The sequence below is a fragment of the Parasteatoda tepidariorum genome, chromosome 3, assembly GCF_043381705.1.
Source record: "Parasteatoda tepidariorum isolate YZ-2023 chromosome 3, CAS_Ptep_4.0, whole genome shotgun sequence".
Classification (NCBI taxonomy): domain Eukaryota; kingdom Metazoa; phylum Arthropoda; class Arachnida; order Araneae; family Theridiidae; genus Parasteatoda; species Parasteatoda tepidariorum.
Genome location: NC_092206.1, coordinates 52,740,339 through 52,758,339, shown reverse-complemented (window position 1 = coordinate 52,758,339; position 18,001 = coordinate 52,740,339). Strand labels below are relative to the sequence as shown.

General features: G+C 32.3%; 3 protein-coding genes across 3 annotated transcripts; 1 reads left to right on the top strand and 2 right to left on the bottom strand.

The window, feature by feature from the left end:
• Positions 1-797: 797 nt before the first annotated feature.
• LOC107446016 (uncharacterized) lies at positions 798-6,782 on the bottom strand. Its single transcript, XM_043046112.2, is given in 3 exon segments — positions 798-4,624; positions 4,843-5,336; positions 6,583-6,782. Coding segments are annotated over 3 exon segments (2,100 nt in total). The 5' UTR covers positions 6,643-6,782; the 3' UTR covers positions 798-3,078.
• Positions 6,783-7,948: 1,166 nt separating this feature from the next.
• Positions 7,949-8,986, top strand: LOC139425248 (zinc finger MYM-type protein 6-like). Its single transcript, XM_071179195.1, has 2 exons — positions 7,949-8,088; positions 8,581-8,986. Exons 1-2 carry the CDS (start codon positions 7,949-7,951, stop codon positions 8,984-8,986), a joined length of 546 nt encoding a protein of 181 aa, XP_071035296.1.
• Positions 8,987-12,571: 3,585 nt separating this feature from the next.
• Positions 12,572-13,825, bottom strand: LOC122270079 (zinc finger MYM-type protein 5-like). The gene has a single exon (XM_043046113.1). The coding sequence runs from the start codon at positions 13,823-13,825 to the stop codon at positions 12,572-12,574; it is 1,254 nt and encodes a 417-aa protein (XP_042902047.1).
• Positions 13,826-18,001: the final 4,176 nt, after the last annotated feature.

Genomic DNA, 18,001 nt, shown 5'->3' with positions numbered 1-18,001 from the left:
AGCTATACAACAATTAGGTTATTCATTTCTGATCTTGAAATCCACATGTCAAAATTTAAAATAAATATGTAAATTTTTTGTTGCCAAAATGGATGTCATTTTTCAAAAATGTATAATATTTCAAAAGTTTTCATTTTTTTGTAATAGAACAATTTTTATTGAAACTTTTCTTAGAATCGACCAAAAGGTTTGCAATTGTAAAATTCCTCACTTTTATTAAAAAATAAAGCGATGAAGAATTTCTTTAATTTTCAGGTTCAAACATATTTAAAGAATAAAAAAAAATTATTCAAGGAAGTGACTATTAAGGCAATTTTGGTTAGCTATAATAAGAAATTTATTATAATTTATAAATATTCTCGGTTTCGGTAATCTAATTAAAATAAGGTAAAAAATAGTTAAAATTTTTAAGCATTTAATTCAGTTATTTTAGCATAGTGTAAAAATTCCGAGAGCCTTTAAATCTTTTATATTCAATATTAATACAAGAAAAAGAAAAAAAGTCTAAAAATAAAATAAAAAAAGATTACTTTTTAACAAAAAAAAATTTTCTGAAAAATAAAATTAACTTAAACATTTCGATTACTAAAAATTGAAAAGCAAATACCAGTTGTGTCTTTCAATTTATAAGACATGAAAAAAAAACTGATTTTCAATTGAAATTTAAAAGTAAAAAAATATGAAAGTAAAAGAAATCAAAATAATCTAGTTTTTTTTATTTCCGATCCATTGAAAATAATCAAACGTTAATTCTATCAAGCATAAATCTTAAGCTAATCAGCAATTAAAAACTAAAATATAAAGTAAATTTTATTAGCAGAAAGTTTTTTTCTTTGCTTCATTACATCTTGCTTCGTTGCTTTGTTCTTGCTTTACTAACACCGTTAAGAGATGCTCTAAAAAATCCATTTTTTTAAGGCAGTAACTTATTAACTAATTCTATTGCTTTCATTAAGAGAATCAAGATAGAAAAGCTTTACAGAAATATGGGAATAAATAAAAAATTCCTTTTAGTCGTGTATGACAATATATACTGAGAATAAAGAATTGTATGAATATTATGATAATAATTAATTAACCTAAATCAACTGAATGTAATTTTAATCATAATTAAACTGAATCTGAATTCGAGTGAATAAGTAGATGATCGATTAATTGAATGTGAATTATTGTGTGAAGTGAATTATTGGAAGGAGGCAAGCATATCAGATAATTTTTGAATTAGTAAATCAGTAAGTTGGCAAATTAGTGAATGGGGGAATGAGTCAATATGTCTTTCGGTCAATCATCTAATTAATAAAAAAAGTGCATTAGTTTGTACAGAAAAATTTTTTTATTAAAAGATTGTACAAGCCGGAGCAACCACTACAGTTTTGAATGTTTCTGTGACAATTTGTTTTGCTGCAAAAAAGCTTAACACCTAAAATCATGAAATTTTCAAGCTGTATAAAAGTGATATCTTTTTTTATTTTAATTTATCCCCAGACATATCCCAGAACCATTAAGTTTTTGTCGCTCTTATTCGAACAATGGAATAAAAAAAATTTTGAATTCAGTAATTAGTTTTGAAATGTAATAGAGCAATTTCCAATGTAATTGGAAGCATAATGTCAGGAAATAGCCTTGTTTTGTTAATTCACGAAAAATGTAGAATAAAAACCTAAGCAAATGTTCTTTTTAGTAACAAAGCAACTGAAAGTAACAAAACATATTCGTTTCAGTTGCTTTGTCAATCATGTCAAATATTTACAAACTGCTACATAGATAAAAAAAAAATACTTATCTTGAAATCTCTTCAAAGAAAATACAATTATTCTTAAAGAACGTGATCTTTCCTTATGAACTCTAAAAAACAGGGCAATATTTCAACGTGTTAAATGAAAACATAATCTCAGATAATGGTATAGTTTTCAAATCCTCGAAGACAGTAAGTATAAATGACAAGCAAGATATTTTCAAATAAATTATAAATCAGAAGCATCTTCTAGAGTCATATAAACTATTTACAAACTACAACATAGATAAAAAAAACTCTTTTTGAGAACTTTTTAAAGAAAATACAATTTAGTCTCTTAAAAAACATGATATTTCCTTATGAACTCTAAAAAAAGAGCAATATTTCAACGTGTTAGATGAAAACATTATTTCAGATAGTGACATTGTTTTAAAATCCTCTGAAAGAACTTCAGTACAAATAACAAGAAATTTAAAAAAATTATAAATCTTAAGCATTTTCCAGAGTCATGTATACAGTTACAAACTACAATATACATAAAAAAAAACTCTTTTGAAAACTTTTTAAAGGAAATATAATTTAGTCTTAAAGAACATGATCTTTCCTTATCAACTCTAAAAAACAGAGCAATATTTTCAACATATTAGATGAAAGCATAATCTCAGATAATGACATAGTTTTCAAATCCTCGAAAAGAATTTAAGTATAAATCACAGGAAAGAATTTTTTTTATATAAATTATAAATCATAAGCATCTTTCAGAGTCATATAAAAAACATTTACAAACTACAACATGGATAGGAAAAAAAAAACTCTTCAAACAAAGTACAATAGTCTTGAGGAACATGATCTTTCCTGATGAACTCATGAAATAGGGCTATATTTCAATGTGTCAGATGGAAGCATAATCTTAGATAATGGCATCGTTTTTCAAATCCTCGAAAAAAAAGGTTAAGCAGAGATCAAACTTGTTTTTCCCCTTTCACTTTTCTTAAATATCTGATACTTGTGACTTTACTTTGATACTTGTGACTTTACTTGGTCACCAGATAGTGTTTACCCTCTTTGAAGTGCATAAATTTTCTTTTAACAATAAAGATTTTTTGGCATCATCTTATCAAAATAATTTTACTAAAGAAACAACAAAAAGAATGATGAGAAATTTGAAGTAACACATGTGTCAGACTTTGCTCTATAATTTAAGGAAAGATATAAATTCCAAAAAAACCTTACAAAATAATTTAGACTATTAATTTCTTTTAAAAGTTTAAAGTCAGTTTAAAAGATTAAACAAAAAAACTTTTTTTTCCTTATTTTTCCTACACTTCTCATACTTTTGTTTTCTAGTCATTTCGCCGTGCACTGCAATGAATAATCTTGAACTCATTGAATTTCGCTGCTGTGATCTCCGTGTTAGGAGTTTTTCCAGAAGTTACTTTAGAACAGATATTTGCGCTACCAATGGAATAATTGAACTGCAAGCCAATGTAAATTTTTTGTTCAATGCTATCAGGAAGAGCTTTAAAATATTGCTTATCAAAAATTTTTTGCAAAGCCTCTTCTTCACTATCGTTACCAGATGCTATCTCCACAGTTACACCAATTCCATCTTTTTTAATAATGACAAGATCAGCTCGAAATCGTCTTTCAGGTACAACATGGCATTCACTTTCTACTTTGCTAAACATATCATCCTTGAATGCAAAAGCAAACATGATGCCTTTGAGTTCATCCTGTGTTTTTGCCCACGATTTTTGTGGGAACATGCTAACAATTGAGTTTGCAAAATCTTGAAATGTAGATTCAGCATCCATGTCAAGTTTCTTTAATGCATTGATGTATTTTTTATGATCCAGACGATATAGTTTTGCACACAATCCTGAATAAAATATATCTCTGATTAAAGAAATTTGAATTTCCTTGTTTGGTACAGACAAAGTGATTGTATTCGCAGTCTCCTCTGTAATGCACAAGTAACCACAATTTTTCAAGAAATGGAAAAATAATGCAACCAACTCGTCATTCAGAACAACATCATCAGGTTCACTGAGTAGTTTTCTGAGGCTCAATAAATGACAAATTGTCATCTTGTTTTCTATTGCTTGAACTGTTGCAGTTCCACTACCACAAAGGACTACAGCCATTTCTAATAATTTGGTAATCCTTAAGACTTTACTCAGGTTAATGCCTCGGTCAACCCAGTACTTCTTTGGTTTGCAGTCATCACTTTTTGGACTTTCCTTTTCTTTATGCTTCATCTTCATGTGTCTAATCCATTGATTCAGGTACATCACAATGGAATAAGTGTTGTATATTTTTATATTGAAGTTTAACACTTTATAACCGTCGTAAAATTCCTGAAGGTCCACCTTATTCAACTTCTGAAGTAAAGGTTTTTTGAGCAACTCTTCCACTTCTGTCACTGTAAATCCAAGGTAATCTTTATAGATAGGATCCTCCAAAAAGGTACAGGCCATCATATTGTTAGCATGGCATGATAGAGTTCCCTTCATTTCCATTGAGGCATTGACCACGCTACCAGAAATGTTGGGATTATCTTTCAGAACTGAGCCAATCACACATCCAATACTATTTGATAGACTGCACCTGCTTCTCATCAACTGTGTTATCGCTTAGCATCACGTGAATAGAGCATCATATTCGTCTACCAACACAAAGGATTTTTTCTGAAATTGTATTTTCAAGCACACTGCCAAAAATTTTAAGGATAAAAATTCTGAGGATGAAAATAAATCAGTACTAAGAGAAAAAAATTTCCTGAAGGACGGAGGTAAACGACTTTGAGCATCTTCTCCAAGATAGGGATGTTGCAGAAACGTATCTCGAATAGACTCATTAAGTGATTTTTCTAATTTATTACTATGATATTAGACATCTTTAAAACTTATGAAAATGACAGGATGTTGCCCGCAGTTTTCGTAGAAAAAATTTCTATGTAAACATTCTCTTTTCGAGCATTCATCATCAGTGTGTTTGGTTTCAAGTTGACATTTATATATGTTCAGGTTCTTGAAGTGCTGAAATTGCTCAGTTTGAATTTCCTTCTCAACCCACTTTCCATCTGCATTCTTTAACACATTCTCGACTTTCGAATAGACTCATTAAGTGATTTTTCTAATTTATTACTATGATATGAGACATCTTTAAAACTTATGAAAATGACAGGATGTTGCCCGCAGTTTTCGTAGAAAAAATTTCTATGTAAACATTCTCCTTTCGAGCATTCATCATTAGTGTGTTTGGTTTCAAGTTGACATTTATATATGTTCAGGTTCTTGAAGTGCTGAAATTTCTCAGTTTGAATTTCCTTCTCAACCCACTTTCCATCTGCATTCTTTAACACATTCTCGACTTCGTTTCCTTCACTGTCAACTTCTATTGCCAGAAAATAGTTGATCATGTTGATATTAGTTGATTTTCCACAGCAAAAGGGACCCGAAAACAGAATTGGACCCTTATCTTGGACTATGCTTCTAATGTGTAATGTTTTGTCCACAAAGGCATACGATTTCAAAACTTCAGAGTAATTAGATGAGCCTGTAAGGATGAATATCTTATCCAATTCGTCAGCTGAAAGCATCTGCAACATAGAAATAATGACATGTTAATACCAGGGTGACTACTGAATTTATTTTCTCAAATTATAGTATTTTTATAGAATTTATACAACTTTTTCTTACAAAAATATATGACTTACCTAAATTTATGAGTAAATTGAAACGTTTTTGCATAAAGTAAAGCCCATAGCATGACAACAAAAGCATGAAAGTAAACTAGCTTGTTTTATTGTTACGAAATTGAGAAATATATTGCGCCTTGTGGAAATTGTTAGTTAAGGTTCCCAAACTTTACTTCCTGATATCAATGCACTGGGGTGAAGTACCTTCTATTTTAAGCAGTAATTAGTTAACCTTTGATAATCTGTACTTAGCAACATGAATTTGTTTCCGGGAGTCCAATTAGTGTTGATTGGCATTCTAAACGTATGCGGATATCATTAAAAGATATGACGTCAGAAATGTAGAGTTTAATAGTTTTTAGTTGCTGCAAGAGCAGAACAAATTGAGATTTCGTTCAGAGCAGATGTATTGTTAAATCTTTATGTAACATACCAGTAACTAAATTATTTCAATTTTCTTGTATCATTACCAAGTTTCTCGTTATTGTTTATTAAATAATATACAAAGTTGAATGTTTAACCTGAAGTCGTCTTTCTGTTTGGATATTAAAACCATTTCGTTGAAGACTCAGTCATTTTCACTGCAGTCACTCAGACTACAAACTTGAAAGTCAGCATATCTGTATTCAAACCCTGAACTTTAAAGATTATAATTTGGTGGCAGCATATCGGTCAGGTTTACAACAGCCTGGTCTTAAAATCACTTTCACATTAAGGTATTTGCATTTTTAAGATCACTTTGTTTTCCTATCTTCCATTTCCTTATCGATGATTTGTAGCAGCTTTATGTGCACAAGATGTTTGAGGCTTTACTGTAGAAAGAAGTTGTTTTAAAATAGTGAAATGTGTTTAAAATGAAATTAATTAAATTTACGAAATGAAATAGTTTATATGACTTATTTATTAAATTAAAATGCAAAATTAGAGTACTTTTATAGGATTTACAGCTCCATTTTTCAAAAATAGTACTTTTATAGGAATTATAGCACTGGTAGACACCCTGTACCACTTTTTTTTAAATTAAAGTTTTCAACTGCATGTAAATTTTTACCACTAAGGAACTCCTTTGCTATGGCTAGTGCGCAATTTTCACTTTAACATTGCTCTCTATTTCCACTTCAGTGGGTTTATGTTAAAACATTTTTACCTCAGGAATCTCAATAGAGACAGCAGTTGGATTTGTATATTCCTCTTTGGACTTCTTCATTATTTTGGTCGCAGGCTCTGATGCGCACGCATATGGGGACGACCGAACTTTTTTCTAACCATTTTCCATTTCCTCTGCCGTGAAAAAGCTAGATAGATCCTAGTAACAGATAATGAATATTATATTAATTTTAACACTACTTATTCTGTATAATATGATCATATACTACAAAAGTAATTACTGAAATAACCACATTATATCAGTAATTACTTTTGTAGTATATGATCCACACGTATTACTAAAGAAATATATAAATACTCCAATTTTAGAAATCAAGAAATAATTGATAAATTATTAACCAGAGAACAGGAATATTAAAAAAATTATTACAAGACAAGCATCTAAACACAATGATGAAAGTGGTATAGACGAAATGAACAAATTGTTTAGTTCGATGGTAATAGAACAGGGTTGGCAGGTTTTTGGCATGAGACAGTTTTTGACGGTTTAAACCATCACGTCAAAAACCTATATTCATATGTGAAATTTAATTAATACATAAAATTTATATATTTTTTATAAAGGATAGTGTTTCTAAATATGTTCTAGAAAAAATACATTTAAAATTTTGAAGAAAAACTTATATTTTGAATAGTAACCAAAATCTTGTACTTTTGAAAACTCACATCTTTTGTAATATTATGTATTCATTTTCATGTGTTAATTAAAATCTGCATTTAATATTATTAAGAAATTTATTTATAACCAAATTTAATGTATAGTATAGATCATACTAAAAATTAGACATTCTTTAATGAAAAATTTTTTAAACAGGTTGGGCACATGCAACATTCACAATCAGGGAATTTTTGTCTATTTTTAGCTCTTCTAAAGTAAACTGGGGGGAGGGGGATTAGCGAACTGCTTTCAACATACTTTGTTTGGTGGAGTAGAAAATGTCCCCAGGGTGTTGCTTTTGTATTCCTGGAATACAGATCTTCTTTATACTTCTAATCCCCATCTCCCCTTCACTCAAAATGGGGGTGGACCTGTTATCGGAAAACCAGTTCTTTTGTATTCTTTTTTCAGAGGTCTCTCTTTACTTTCAACCAGTATCTCCTGTGTGGTTTATCTCTGTATTCATTAGAGTTAAATTCTATTTTTCAGTTACACAAATTAGGTTCTGCTGGTCTTAATTTTTTTTCTATTTCACCAATAAAAAAAAAATTTTTAAAAAGAAAGCATGATTTATGGTGGCAGACCTACAGATTTAGTGTGGCAACATTTCCATAAAATTGAAATTGATGGAAAACATTATGCAAAATGCAAATATTGTGGAAATGTTAGAGCAAATCGTCTAGACTGAATGAAAACCCATATTGCTCAGTGTTTGAAAAATAAAGAATCAACTACTTTGAGTTGTGCAGATGATGAGGTTAATGTTGATGAAACTGAACTTGAAATGCCAAGCAAGAAAGTAAAGCCTAACCTTTTTTTTAAGAACAAGTACAGATGCAGCACATAAATTGGGCACCCTAGTTGCAAAATTTTTTTTATGCTAACAGCATTCCTTTCAATGTTGTGGAACACCCAACATTCCAAAATATGATATCTGCATTACGACCTGGATATTTTCCCCCTACCAGAAAAGCATTATCTAATTCGTTGCTGGATGAAGTTTCAAACAACTAACTAAAGAGAAACTGAAGGGGGAAAAAGTTACATTAGTAGAAGATGGCTGGAGCAACATTCACAATGATTCAGTTATAGCAGTGGTTCCCAACCTGGGGGCGATCGCCCCAAAGGGGGGCAATAGAGCTTGTCATCGGGGCGATAATCCTTAGGGGGGCGATCAGGGGCGACAAGTTCTGAAAAGATAAAAATTGCTTATAATATTAATAATAAAACTATTTGAGATTGAAAATATATGTGAAACCTATGGTTCTGGTGTAGACAAAGAATTATGATTGTTAAAAATTAAAAAAAATTCAAGTGCAGGATCGTTTTTGTCATACGTTTTGGTAGCGCAGGCGGAAATCTGATAAGTCACTCTGTTCCTCTGAGCAATAATACTGTTTCCAGGCGTATTGATGAGATGGCCGCCAACGTTGAATCAAAACTCATCAAATTTCTGAAAGAAGGTAAATTTGAGTTGCAGATTGATGAATCAACTGTGATAGATAACAAAGCTGTTTTAGCTTACGTGAGATTCATAAATGAGAGTAAGGAGATTAACGAGGAAATGTTGTTTACAAGAACTTTGAACACAGATACAAAAGGATTGTCGTTTTTTAAATTGGTCAAAGATTATTTTGAGGTAAAAGAAATTCCCCTCACAAACGTAAGTGCTTGTGCAACAGATGGTGCTCCAACCATGTCTGGTTGTCATACTGGGTCACCTTAAAAAAGAAGTACCGGAAGTTATCTCACCATTCATTATGTCATTCATCGTCAACCTTTGGCTGCAAAAAATTGGTTATTTCTGGCATCCATAAAATAAAAGCTAATTCTCCTAATAACCGTTTGTTCCGAGAACTTTGCCATGAAAATGATGAAGATTTCGAATTCCTGCTCCTACATACAGCTGTGAGATGGCTTTCAAAAGGAAACTGAGCCGTTTCTTCGAATTGCTGGATTCGGTTACTGAGTTTCTCGACACCACAGATCCTGTTTTAAGTGAGAGTTTGAAGCAACGCAAGTTGAAACTGCGTACCTCACTCATAGTTTTGAAAAAATGAAGGAAACGCAAATGAAGGAAGGAACGTAAAACTTCAAGGAAATGAAATGAACATAATCAAGGTTAAGGGAATCATATCTTCATTCATAGCCAAGTTTGATATCTACAAGTCAAATATTGGTCGCAAAGAGATAATGCAATTTCCAACTCTTAAAAAGTGTTCGATGGCAGATATCGAAGTTCTCGAAAATAAAATCTTAATTTTTACTGATCACCTTGATCAGTTATGGAATCAAGATTTAAAGATTTAATGAAATTAGAAATTTCGGATTGGATTTTCGATCCTTTCTCTTTTGAAGTTGTGGATAAGCTCACTTCCTCTTTGTAAACTGAGATTTTAGATTTGAAGTATGACTGTGAGGCTAAAGTCGTCTTTAAAAAATACGGTTACGAGTTAGCTTGGGTGAAGCTTATAGACACTTATCCACAATTGTGGAAACAAACTGAGTCGCTTCTCGTTCCCGTCAACATATTTAGTGGAGAGAGGATTTAGTTCTGTCTTCCAGCTGCTCACAAAGCAAAGGGATAGGTTGGACATTTGACGAGCATAAAACCTGACATTCAAGCTTTAACTTGAAATACACCAAGCACAGGGCAGTCATTGAAGTGGTAAAAATGTACTTTCTCCCTCTTCATTTTTTTTTTCTCAAAATTTAGTTGTTAACGTTTTAACTTTTTCTTGATTACATTAAACTATGAATTTTAAAAAATGTACTTTTGCTTTGATTATTCCGTTCTAAATATCATTTCTTTTTGGAAAAAAAAAATATGGTAGGAATAAAATTTTTAATTAATAAAAATGACAGGATAAATGTGCCTCCTTATTTGCATTACAATTTAAATTAAAATCAAATAACATAGCATATTTTCAGTGTTCGGTTGCTCACAAGCAACAATGAATGGTTTTTTGAGCTAAAAGAGAAAGGGGCGATATGTGTCAGCCAACCCCAAGAGGGGAGCGATGGTCCTCAAAAGGTTGGGAACCACTGAGTTATAGCAACCTGTATTCATAGTGAAGGAAAGGTTTACTTTCTGTATGCCATTGAGGCTGGTGCAACTACAAAAAATGCAGATTTTCATAAACACATAATTGAAAATGCAATTGAGAAAGCTAAAGATAAATATTCCTGTGATGTCAAAGCAGTTGTTACAGATAATGGAAAAGACAAGAGAACTTTTGGCAGATAATGGAAATGAGTTACTGTTGTATGGGTGTTCAGCTCACTGGTTGAATTTAGTTGGACAAGCTCTTACTCCAGAGACAATAATGAAACAAGTCGTAAAGATTCAAAAGTACTTCAGAAATTGCCACTTTCCAGCAGGTTTGCTTAAAGAATTCCCTGAATCTTTAAAACCTCAATTACTGGAGACACAAGGTGGAACAGTCAACTTACATGCATTAATACTTTTTTAAAGAATAGATCATTTTACATACAGATTGCAGAAAAATATGAAGAGAAAGTTGATGCTGACATTTGTAGATGACTACAATTTGTTTAAGCAATGCAAGGATCTGTTCTCGATGCTTCAGCCAGTTGCTATTGGTCTAGAAACCTCACAAAAAGATACTTGTTCGATTGCTGATGCATGTTCAATATGGCTGTCTCTAATAAAGGACGTTTCATTGCAACCACATATTTCTGTAATTCAGAAGAGAATGAAGGAAATACTTAAGCCCTTCCATTTTTTGGCCTATATGCAGGGTCTGACTTAGCCTAATTGGGGCCCGAGGCAAAAACATCTCGGGGCCCCCCTAGCGCCATATGTGCTTAGCTTTAAATGGTCGGTCAACCAGCCATTACTGTGTAAAAAAACTGAAAATAATAACATTTATATTGACCTTGAATGATGATGTTTATTTTTAAATCAACAAAATTTTAACATGTTTATTATACTTACTCAGTTTTAAACCAAGATTTACTATTCTTTCAATAAATGAAGAAAAAATTACATAACTAGGAATTCAGTGTAAAAGAGGGAGATTATAAATTGTACCATAATATAACTGTAATTTTACAATTACATACAATATTGTTATGAGACAGAGACAATTTTGCATGATAAGTCAATATTATGTCTATTTCTTTTTCAATGGTTTTTTTCTAATTTTACTTTCAGCAAAATTATCAATTATATCATTATAATCAATATTTTTTGTTATATCCGAATTTAAACATAACATAGAAAGTTGAGACAATTTTCTTTGAAGAATGTATGACCTTATGGGAGATTTTAATCTTTTCAGCAATGAAAAGGATCTTTGGTCAGTGCAGTTTGAAATTGTAATGATAAAAAAATTTGAAGTGCAGTCTCAACATTAGAAAATGATGAAGATCAATTAAATTTTTTTAACATTTTTATCATATCTAATGCAGTTGCCTGCTTATCTACTGGAAAACAATGAAAATGTTGCAGTTCATCAGGGAACTCCTCGTCTAAATCAGAAGGATAGTGCCTTACTAATTCCTCTGCTTTGGTTATTTGGAAATTTGATCCTGTGTTTAGCAAACATGAAAATCTATTTTGCAATTTTTCATATGGAATTTTGCAGTTTGTTAAGTTTATAATCAATGTGTCACATAACTTGTAGTGACAGTTAATAATGTATTCATTTGAGGTGTAATTTTTTTTCTTTTTGCCTCATACATACTGTTTTCTGGCAAAATTTGCAATGCTTCATCTTCATATTTGTCAAATTCATTTTGAACTGACTGCACGAAACTTATTAAAGAGTCAATTAATGGCGATACTATCTCTAATTGAACATTAGAATTTTGCAGAACTTCACTAGCTTGATGTGATCTTTGTAAAATGCTATCCCACACAACTGTATTTAGTGCATTTTCAATCTTAAGTAATTTTTTAAAAAGAGCTTTAACTTCATTTCTAGTGGAAGAAGTTTGGTCTTGATAGTCTCCCAAATAACTCAAAGATTTTTAAACTGAAGCGTAGTTTTGACGCAATGCCTTAGTAGCACACCATCGTGTACATGAACAATTTTTTAAGGTCAGTTTTTGCTTACTTCCTTTAAAATTATCAATCATAATCTGCCATCGGTATGTTGAAACAGAAAACTCTAATACAGGATTCTACAGCATTTATTCCAAGCAAATTCAAAGAATGAGCAGAACATGGTACGTATTCCACAGTAGAATTAATATTTTTAATTCTTGCTTGAACACCTGAATATTTCTCTGCCAACTTGGAGGCGTTGTCATAACTGTGGCCCCTGCAATATTTTACGTCAAGACCTCAATCTTCCAAAACTTGCAATATAACATTGGTTAAACTTTCTGCATTGTGACCAAAAATTTGTATAAAATTTATAAACCTTTCAACAGGTTTATAATCAGGACCAAGATATCGCAAAATTAAAGTTAACTGGTCCATATGGGTAACATCTGGAGTAGAATCGACTATAATTAAAAAATACTTGGCATCTATAACTTCTGTAATAACAACATTCAAGACTTTTTCACCCATTAATTCAACAAATTCATTCACAATTGTTGATGATAAATAATTAACATTGCCAATTCCTTGATTACCAGCTTTTTCGATATGCTTCACAAGAAATGGATCAAAGTGGGCTATCAATTCAAGGCAACCCAAAAAGTTCCCATTATGAGTTGAACCGAACATTTCATTTTCCCCAAAAAAAGCCATACCTCTTGATGATAAAAATTTAACTGTTTCAACAATTCTTTGTAATACTGAATGCCAGTAATGTACTTCACTTTGATATTGCTTGATTATTGCAGAATCAATTCTTTTTTCAGTTTTAAGTCTTTGGGTAAACCTTAAAATTGATTCCCAGTGCATAAAAGAATTTTCATGCTCTGTAAGTCGAAAGACAACATGCTTCCAATCATCGAAGCCAGATGTTGAAAGGCTAGTTGTTGTATTTCCAAATAATTTGCAAACCCAGCAAAATAATTTCTTTTCTGATGCTGATAATACCAGCCATTCTCTTGCCAATTTTTCACCGTTTTTTTTAATTTTAAAAAAATTAATTTTGGTTAAAAGACGTTTGCCTCCATTGAATATTTTCACAGTGTTTTTTACCAGATCCATATTTTGTGGAGGTGGCTTTCTAAGAAAATGATCGATCATATCATCAGTGATAGTGTGCCATTTAGCCGGATCATCAATCGGCACTTTTCGCTGAATGTCCTTTTCAGGTGATAAAACATTTGCGGTAAAACATTCTTGTTCTTGGTGCACTTCATAATCGGCAGCCGGATCATTGATTGGTACTTCCTGTTTGTTATTTTGGGGCATTTCATCTACAGAAGCACACTCCAGTTCTTCGCGTTCATGGGGCTTTATATCACCAACATCTTGCAAATTGGGTAACGGTTGCATTTGTGATGCAGGAGAGATTTCCGATTCTTCTATACGTGCAGGAAAGAATTTTAAGATGCTCCATTTAGCCTTTTTAGCTTGAAGTTCTCGAGCCTTTTTATGTTTCCTTTTCTGACTCCCAGACATGTAAGACCGCTCCATTTTTTATTGTAGCTTTAATACAGTATAATTAAGAATTTAATCAAAATAAATTATTCCCTATAAACTAAACGATAATAATTAAGCCAACTATGTGCATAACAACCACTATGTGAAATAAACAACCACTTCTAATTTCCAAAACAAACACTATTTTTAAGGAAAAAGCACACCCTCCCACAGAACACAAATATCATCAAAACCTAATTAAAATAGTTTAATAAGCTTGTGGAGATACACATAAAAAATGAATTAATTCTGCTTTTAATAGATATAAGAATTAAAAAAAATAACGTGTATACCTAAAAATGTCAGCAAAATGTTTATGGTTCAGCTCTGCCACCCAGAAGTTATTAATCAAAAAACAATGCAATTTCATCTTGTAACAAAAAATATTTAAATTATTCTGACCTATTTATAAATCTGGCATCACAGTCAAGCTAATTTATTATGGGCTAAACAAAATAGTCAAGAATTATGTATAGTATGTATCATAATAAACAATATCTGTAAACAGAACTTACTCACCACCTATAAAAATCTCAAGTTTTTTCAAATAAAGAATAACATAGTTTAGCCGAAACTTACCAAGTTTACTAGAAGCTCAACACGAAAACACATTACATTTTACTTACATTTGAAAGCGCGCTACACGATTGATTGTAAACAAAGATCGTGAAGTCACGTGATCAGTTAAGATACGGTTGCAGTCATCACTGTGCGGTATCATTCGATATTTGGGAAGGGTTGCTGTTGTTGCTGTTGATTTACGTCACACTAGAGCTTCACAGTGGGCTATTGGCGACGGTCTGGGAAACATCCCTGAGGACGATCCGAAGACATGCCATCACAATTTTGATCCTCTGCAGAGGGGATAGCACCCCCGCTTCGGTAGCCCAACGACCTGCACGCGAAGTCGAGCACTTTACGGTAGCACAGTTTAACGAGGACCAATACCGCACACCCTCGGTCCCTACGCAGACTGATCCAAGTGGGTCACCCACCTGCACACTGACTGCAGCCAGTGATGCTTGACTTCGGTGATCTGATGAGAACCCTGTCTTAACGATCAGTCCACTGCGGGACTCTTTGGGAAGGGATGCGGGAGATTTTCATAGTCTTGCAAATGAAATTAATTAATAAAAAGAATATTTCACATTTTTTGAGAAAATACAACTCATAATTTATTGTTTTGATTTCTCAGTGCTGCAAAAATTCAACAGCAGTTGAGCAGTTGTGATTAACAATTACGATTACTCAATTAAGCCAATCAGGAGCCTGTATTTTTGTAAACATATCACATTTTGCGATATGTAAAAATACAGGCTGGAATAGCTGAATTATGTCCTAGAAAGCCATGGATTTACGAAATTTAGATTTTCTGTGCTCATACGATAGATTAATGAAGAAGCTAATTTTACACTGAACTGATATTTTGTTTAAAAAAAATTATTAATTAAAGTAGCGTAAAATAAACTTTCTAGTCGAATTGGGCCCCCCCCCCTTGATGTCGTGGTTCGGAGAGGCTGCGCCGCATGCCCCTACCTTTGTCAGGCTCTGCCTATATGTTACATGCAATGTGTAAGGGAGAAGGTTTGTCAGATACACAAAGTGAAGGTGCTCGTATTTGGGCTGGAAAAAAAAATTGTGGGTTAATTGTTTACCATTCGTAATATCATCTGAAAGTGAAGCATCACCATTTCCATCTTCTTATTTTTTACCAAGTGTGAAAAATATGGATCCAGTAACATGGAAGTAACTAGGCTATAAGCAAATGTGAATCTTTTAAGTCCGGTCCAGCTTCTGAATTTGTAGAATTAGCCATACAACTTTTGTCATGCCCTGCCAGTTCTGCTTCAATAGAACGGATGTTTTCCAGTTTTGGACTAATTCATTCGAAACTCCGTAATAGATTAGGAACAGAAAAATGTTCAAAACTAGTTATGTGCTACCGTATGCTGTGAGGAGCAAATGAGCTAGACTATTGAATTTTAAATTAAATTTCTACTTCCATCATTTTCATTTTGATTTAGTGTGATGCATATTCTAATTTTTAAAATTATGTATTTAATTAGGATAATTAAAAAAATTTCCATAATAATTTGTTTAAATATTTCAAGGATCAGTGACTGTAATGTTCTTCTGCTAGTTCATTTGTTTTTTACTGGTTGTCCTTGTTGCAAGCTGTGCACCATCTTACGTTAGCGTTAGGATCTTTAGCATTGTAAACACAAGTAATAAGTAATCAAATACCACGTTTGCAAGAATCTCAAAGCACAATGATATCGTTGTGAGCCAAATGGCTTGGAAATACAGCTGTAACAGTAACACGGAAGTATAGGCGGTAAGGAGCTTGCAGCGTTCCTTAGTGTAGAAAGCACCATTCGTAAGAGAATATCAACAAATGCCAATGAAAAACACATTCCTCGAATATTTAAATAGTGTTTATAAACTGAAACATTCACATGCGCGTCTAAGGCAGTCATATACATTGACCCTAGGTTTTCGCCGATAAATATATTTTATCAATTAGGTTCTCAATCTTATCTCTAAAAAGCCTTTCTCGCTAAATGCGGCTCATGCTCTTCGACTTGTTGTCGAGTACGAATAAGTGCGAATAAGAATAAGTAAAAAGAAAGAAGAATAAGTAAAAAGAAAGAAGAATAAGTAAAAAGAAAAATGTTTCTCTCCGAAATAGTCACCTATCAGGCTTTCTATTTTTGTTTTCGGCGATCATAAGTGCTTGATTCGTATTCAGTGACAATGGTCCTGGAATTCGCACACTTTAATTTTTGGTATACAGTCAGAACGTTTAAAAAAGGGGCATTCTTACTGTATTTAATCATACTTGTCTCGTGCATGCGTGATCAGTTTTTCGATTAATCTTTTTTCAACTTTCCATTAATTATGAATCTTAATAAGTATTCTCCTTGCATGTTAATCTCGCATCTGCGATCACTGTCTATGAAGAAGGAGAACCAGATTGATTAAGGGAAGAATAAATTTCACTAATCAGGTTTTCATTCTCACTCAGTAGCTTGTTCTTGTTGTTATTTTATGTCGCACTAGAGCTGGGAAACATCCCGGAGGATGATCCGAAGACATGCCATCACAATTTTTGATCCTCTGCGGAGGGGATGGCACCCCCGCTTCGGTAGCCCGACGACCTGCGCGCGAAGTCGAGCACTTTACGGTAGCACAGTTTAACGAGGACCAATACCGCACACCCTCGGTCCCTACGCAGACTGATCCAAGTGGTCAACCACCCAGCACACTGACAGTAGCCAGTGATGCTTGACTTCGGTGATCTGCTGGGAACCGTGTCCTAACGATCAGTCCACTGCGGGACCTCACCCAGTAGGATATTTGGTCAATTTAGGAATTGGTAACTGGGCGGAGTGAGCTTGACGCTAGCTTTTATCCATCAATTTTCTTATAACCCTATATTGATTGTGTGACCAAACTTTTTCGCCAAAGCAATTGGCGTTGTTTAAACAAAAGCTATTGTTAGAGGAAGCCATTTTCTGTGTTTGGCTGCGCGGGATTTCATATTTTATCATCATGAAAGTTTTAATTACAGGTAATTCTTATTGATTAAAGATTTATAATATTAGTGTTCGTTTCATAGCAGTATATAAAAAAATTACATGAAATTTTTAAAAAGATTAATGAATTTTATTAAATATCTGTGAATACCACGCGTTAGATTTTAAAGTAAATAGTTTGTAAAATGTATGTATTTTAAGAAAATCGTTATAAAAATTCATTTATCAAAGTTTTTCTCTGCTTCCTTAGAAATCCTTTGTTTGATCTGCCGAAATTGTGTGAAGCAGTTTAGTAATGAAATTTCATTTAGTTGAATTACTTGATTTATGTTTATTTTAGTGACATAATACAGAGGTATCTTTTTTTTCTATGAAATATATTGCTAATTAAAATTTATTTTATATAGAAAGATTAATATTGAATTTTCTTAAAAATAGTGAAGAGGGTTTTGATCATGTCTAAAATAATTTGTTTCAATTTTATTGTAAACTAATCTAAAAAAAAATTCTGAGAGAAATGGAACAAATTTAGATAATATTTATCATTTTCATTCACAGTTACTGCATTCATTATTATTCTTTTAGGTTGTCTTAACTATTGAATAAATTATGAGCATGCATACTTTCAAAAAAA

What these genes read in the sequence shown, in the direction of transcription:
- LOC122270079 (XM_043046113.1), bottom strand. Translation starts at nt 13,825, where the DNA reads ATGGAGCGGTCTTACATGTCTGGGAGTCAGAAAAGGAAACATAAAAAG.
- LOC139425248 (XM_071179195.1), top strand. Translation starts at nt 7,949, where the DNA reads ATGAAAACCCATATTGCTCAGTGTTTGAAAAATAAAGAATCAACTACT. An exon ending in AACCTTTTTTTTAAGAACAA is followed by an intron (nt 8,089 to 8,580) that starts GTACAGATGCAG and finishes ATTCAAGTGCAG; the next exon opens with GATCGTTTTTGTCATACGTT.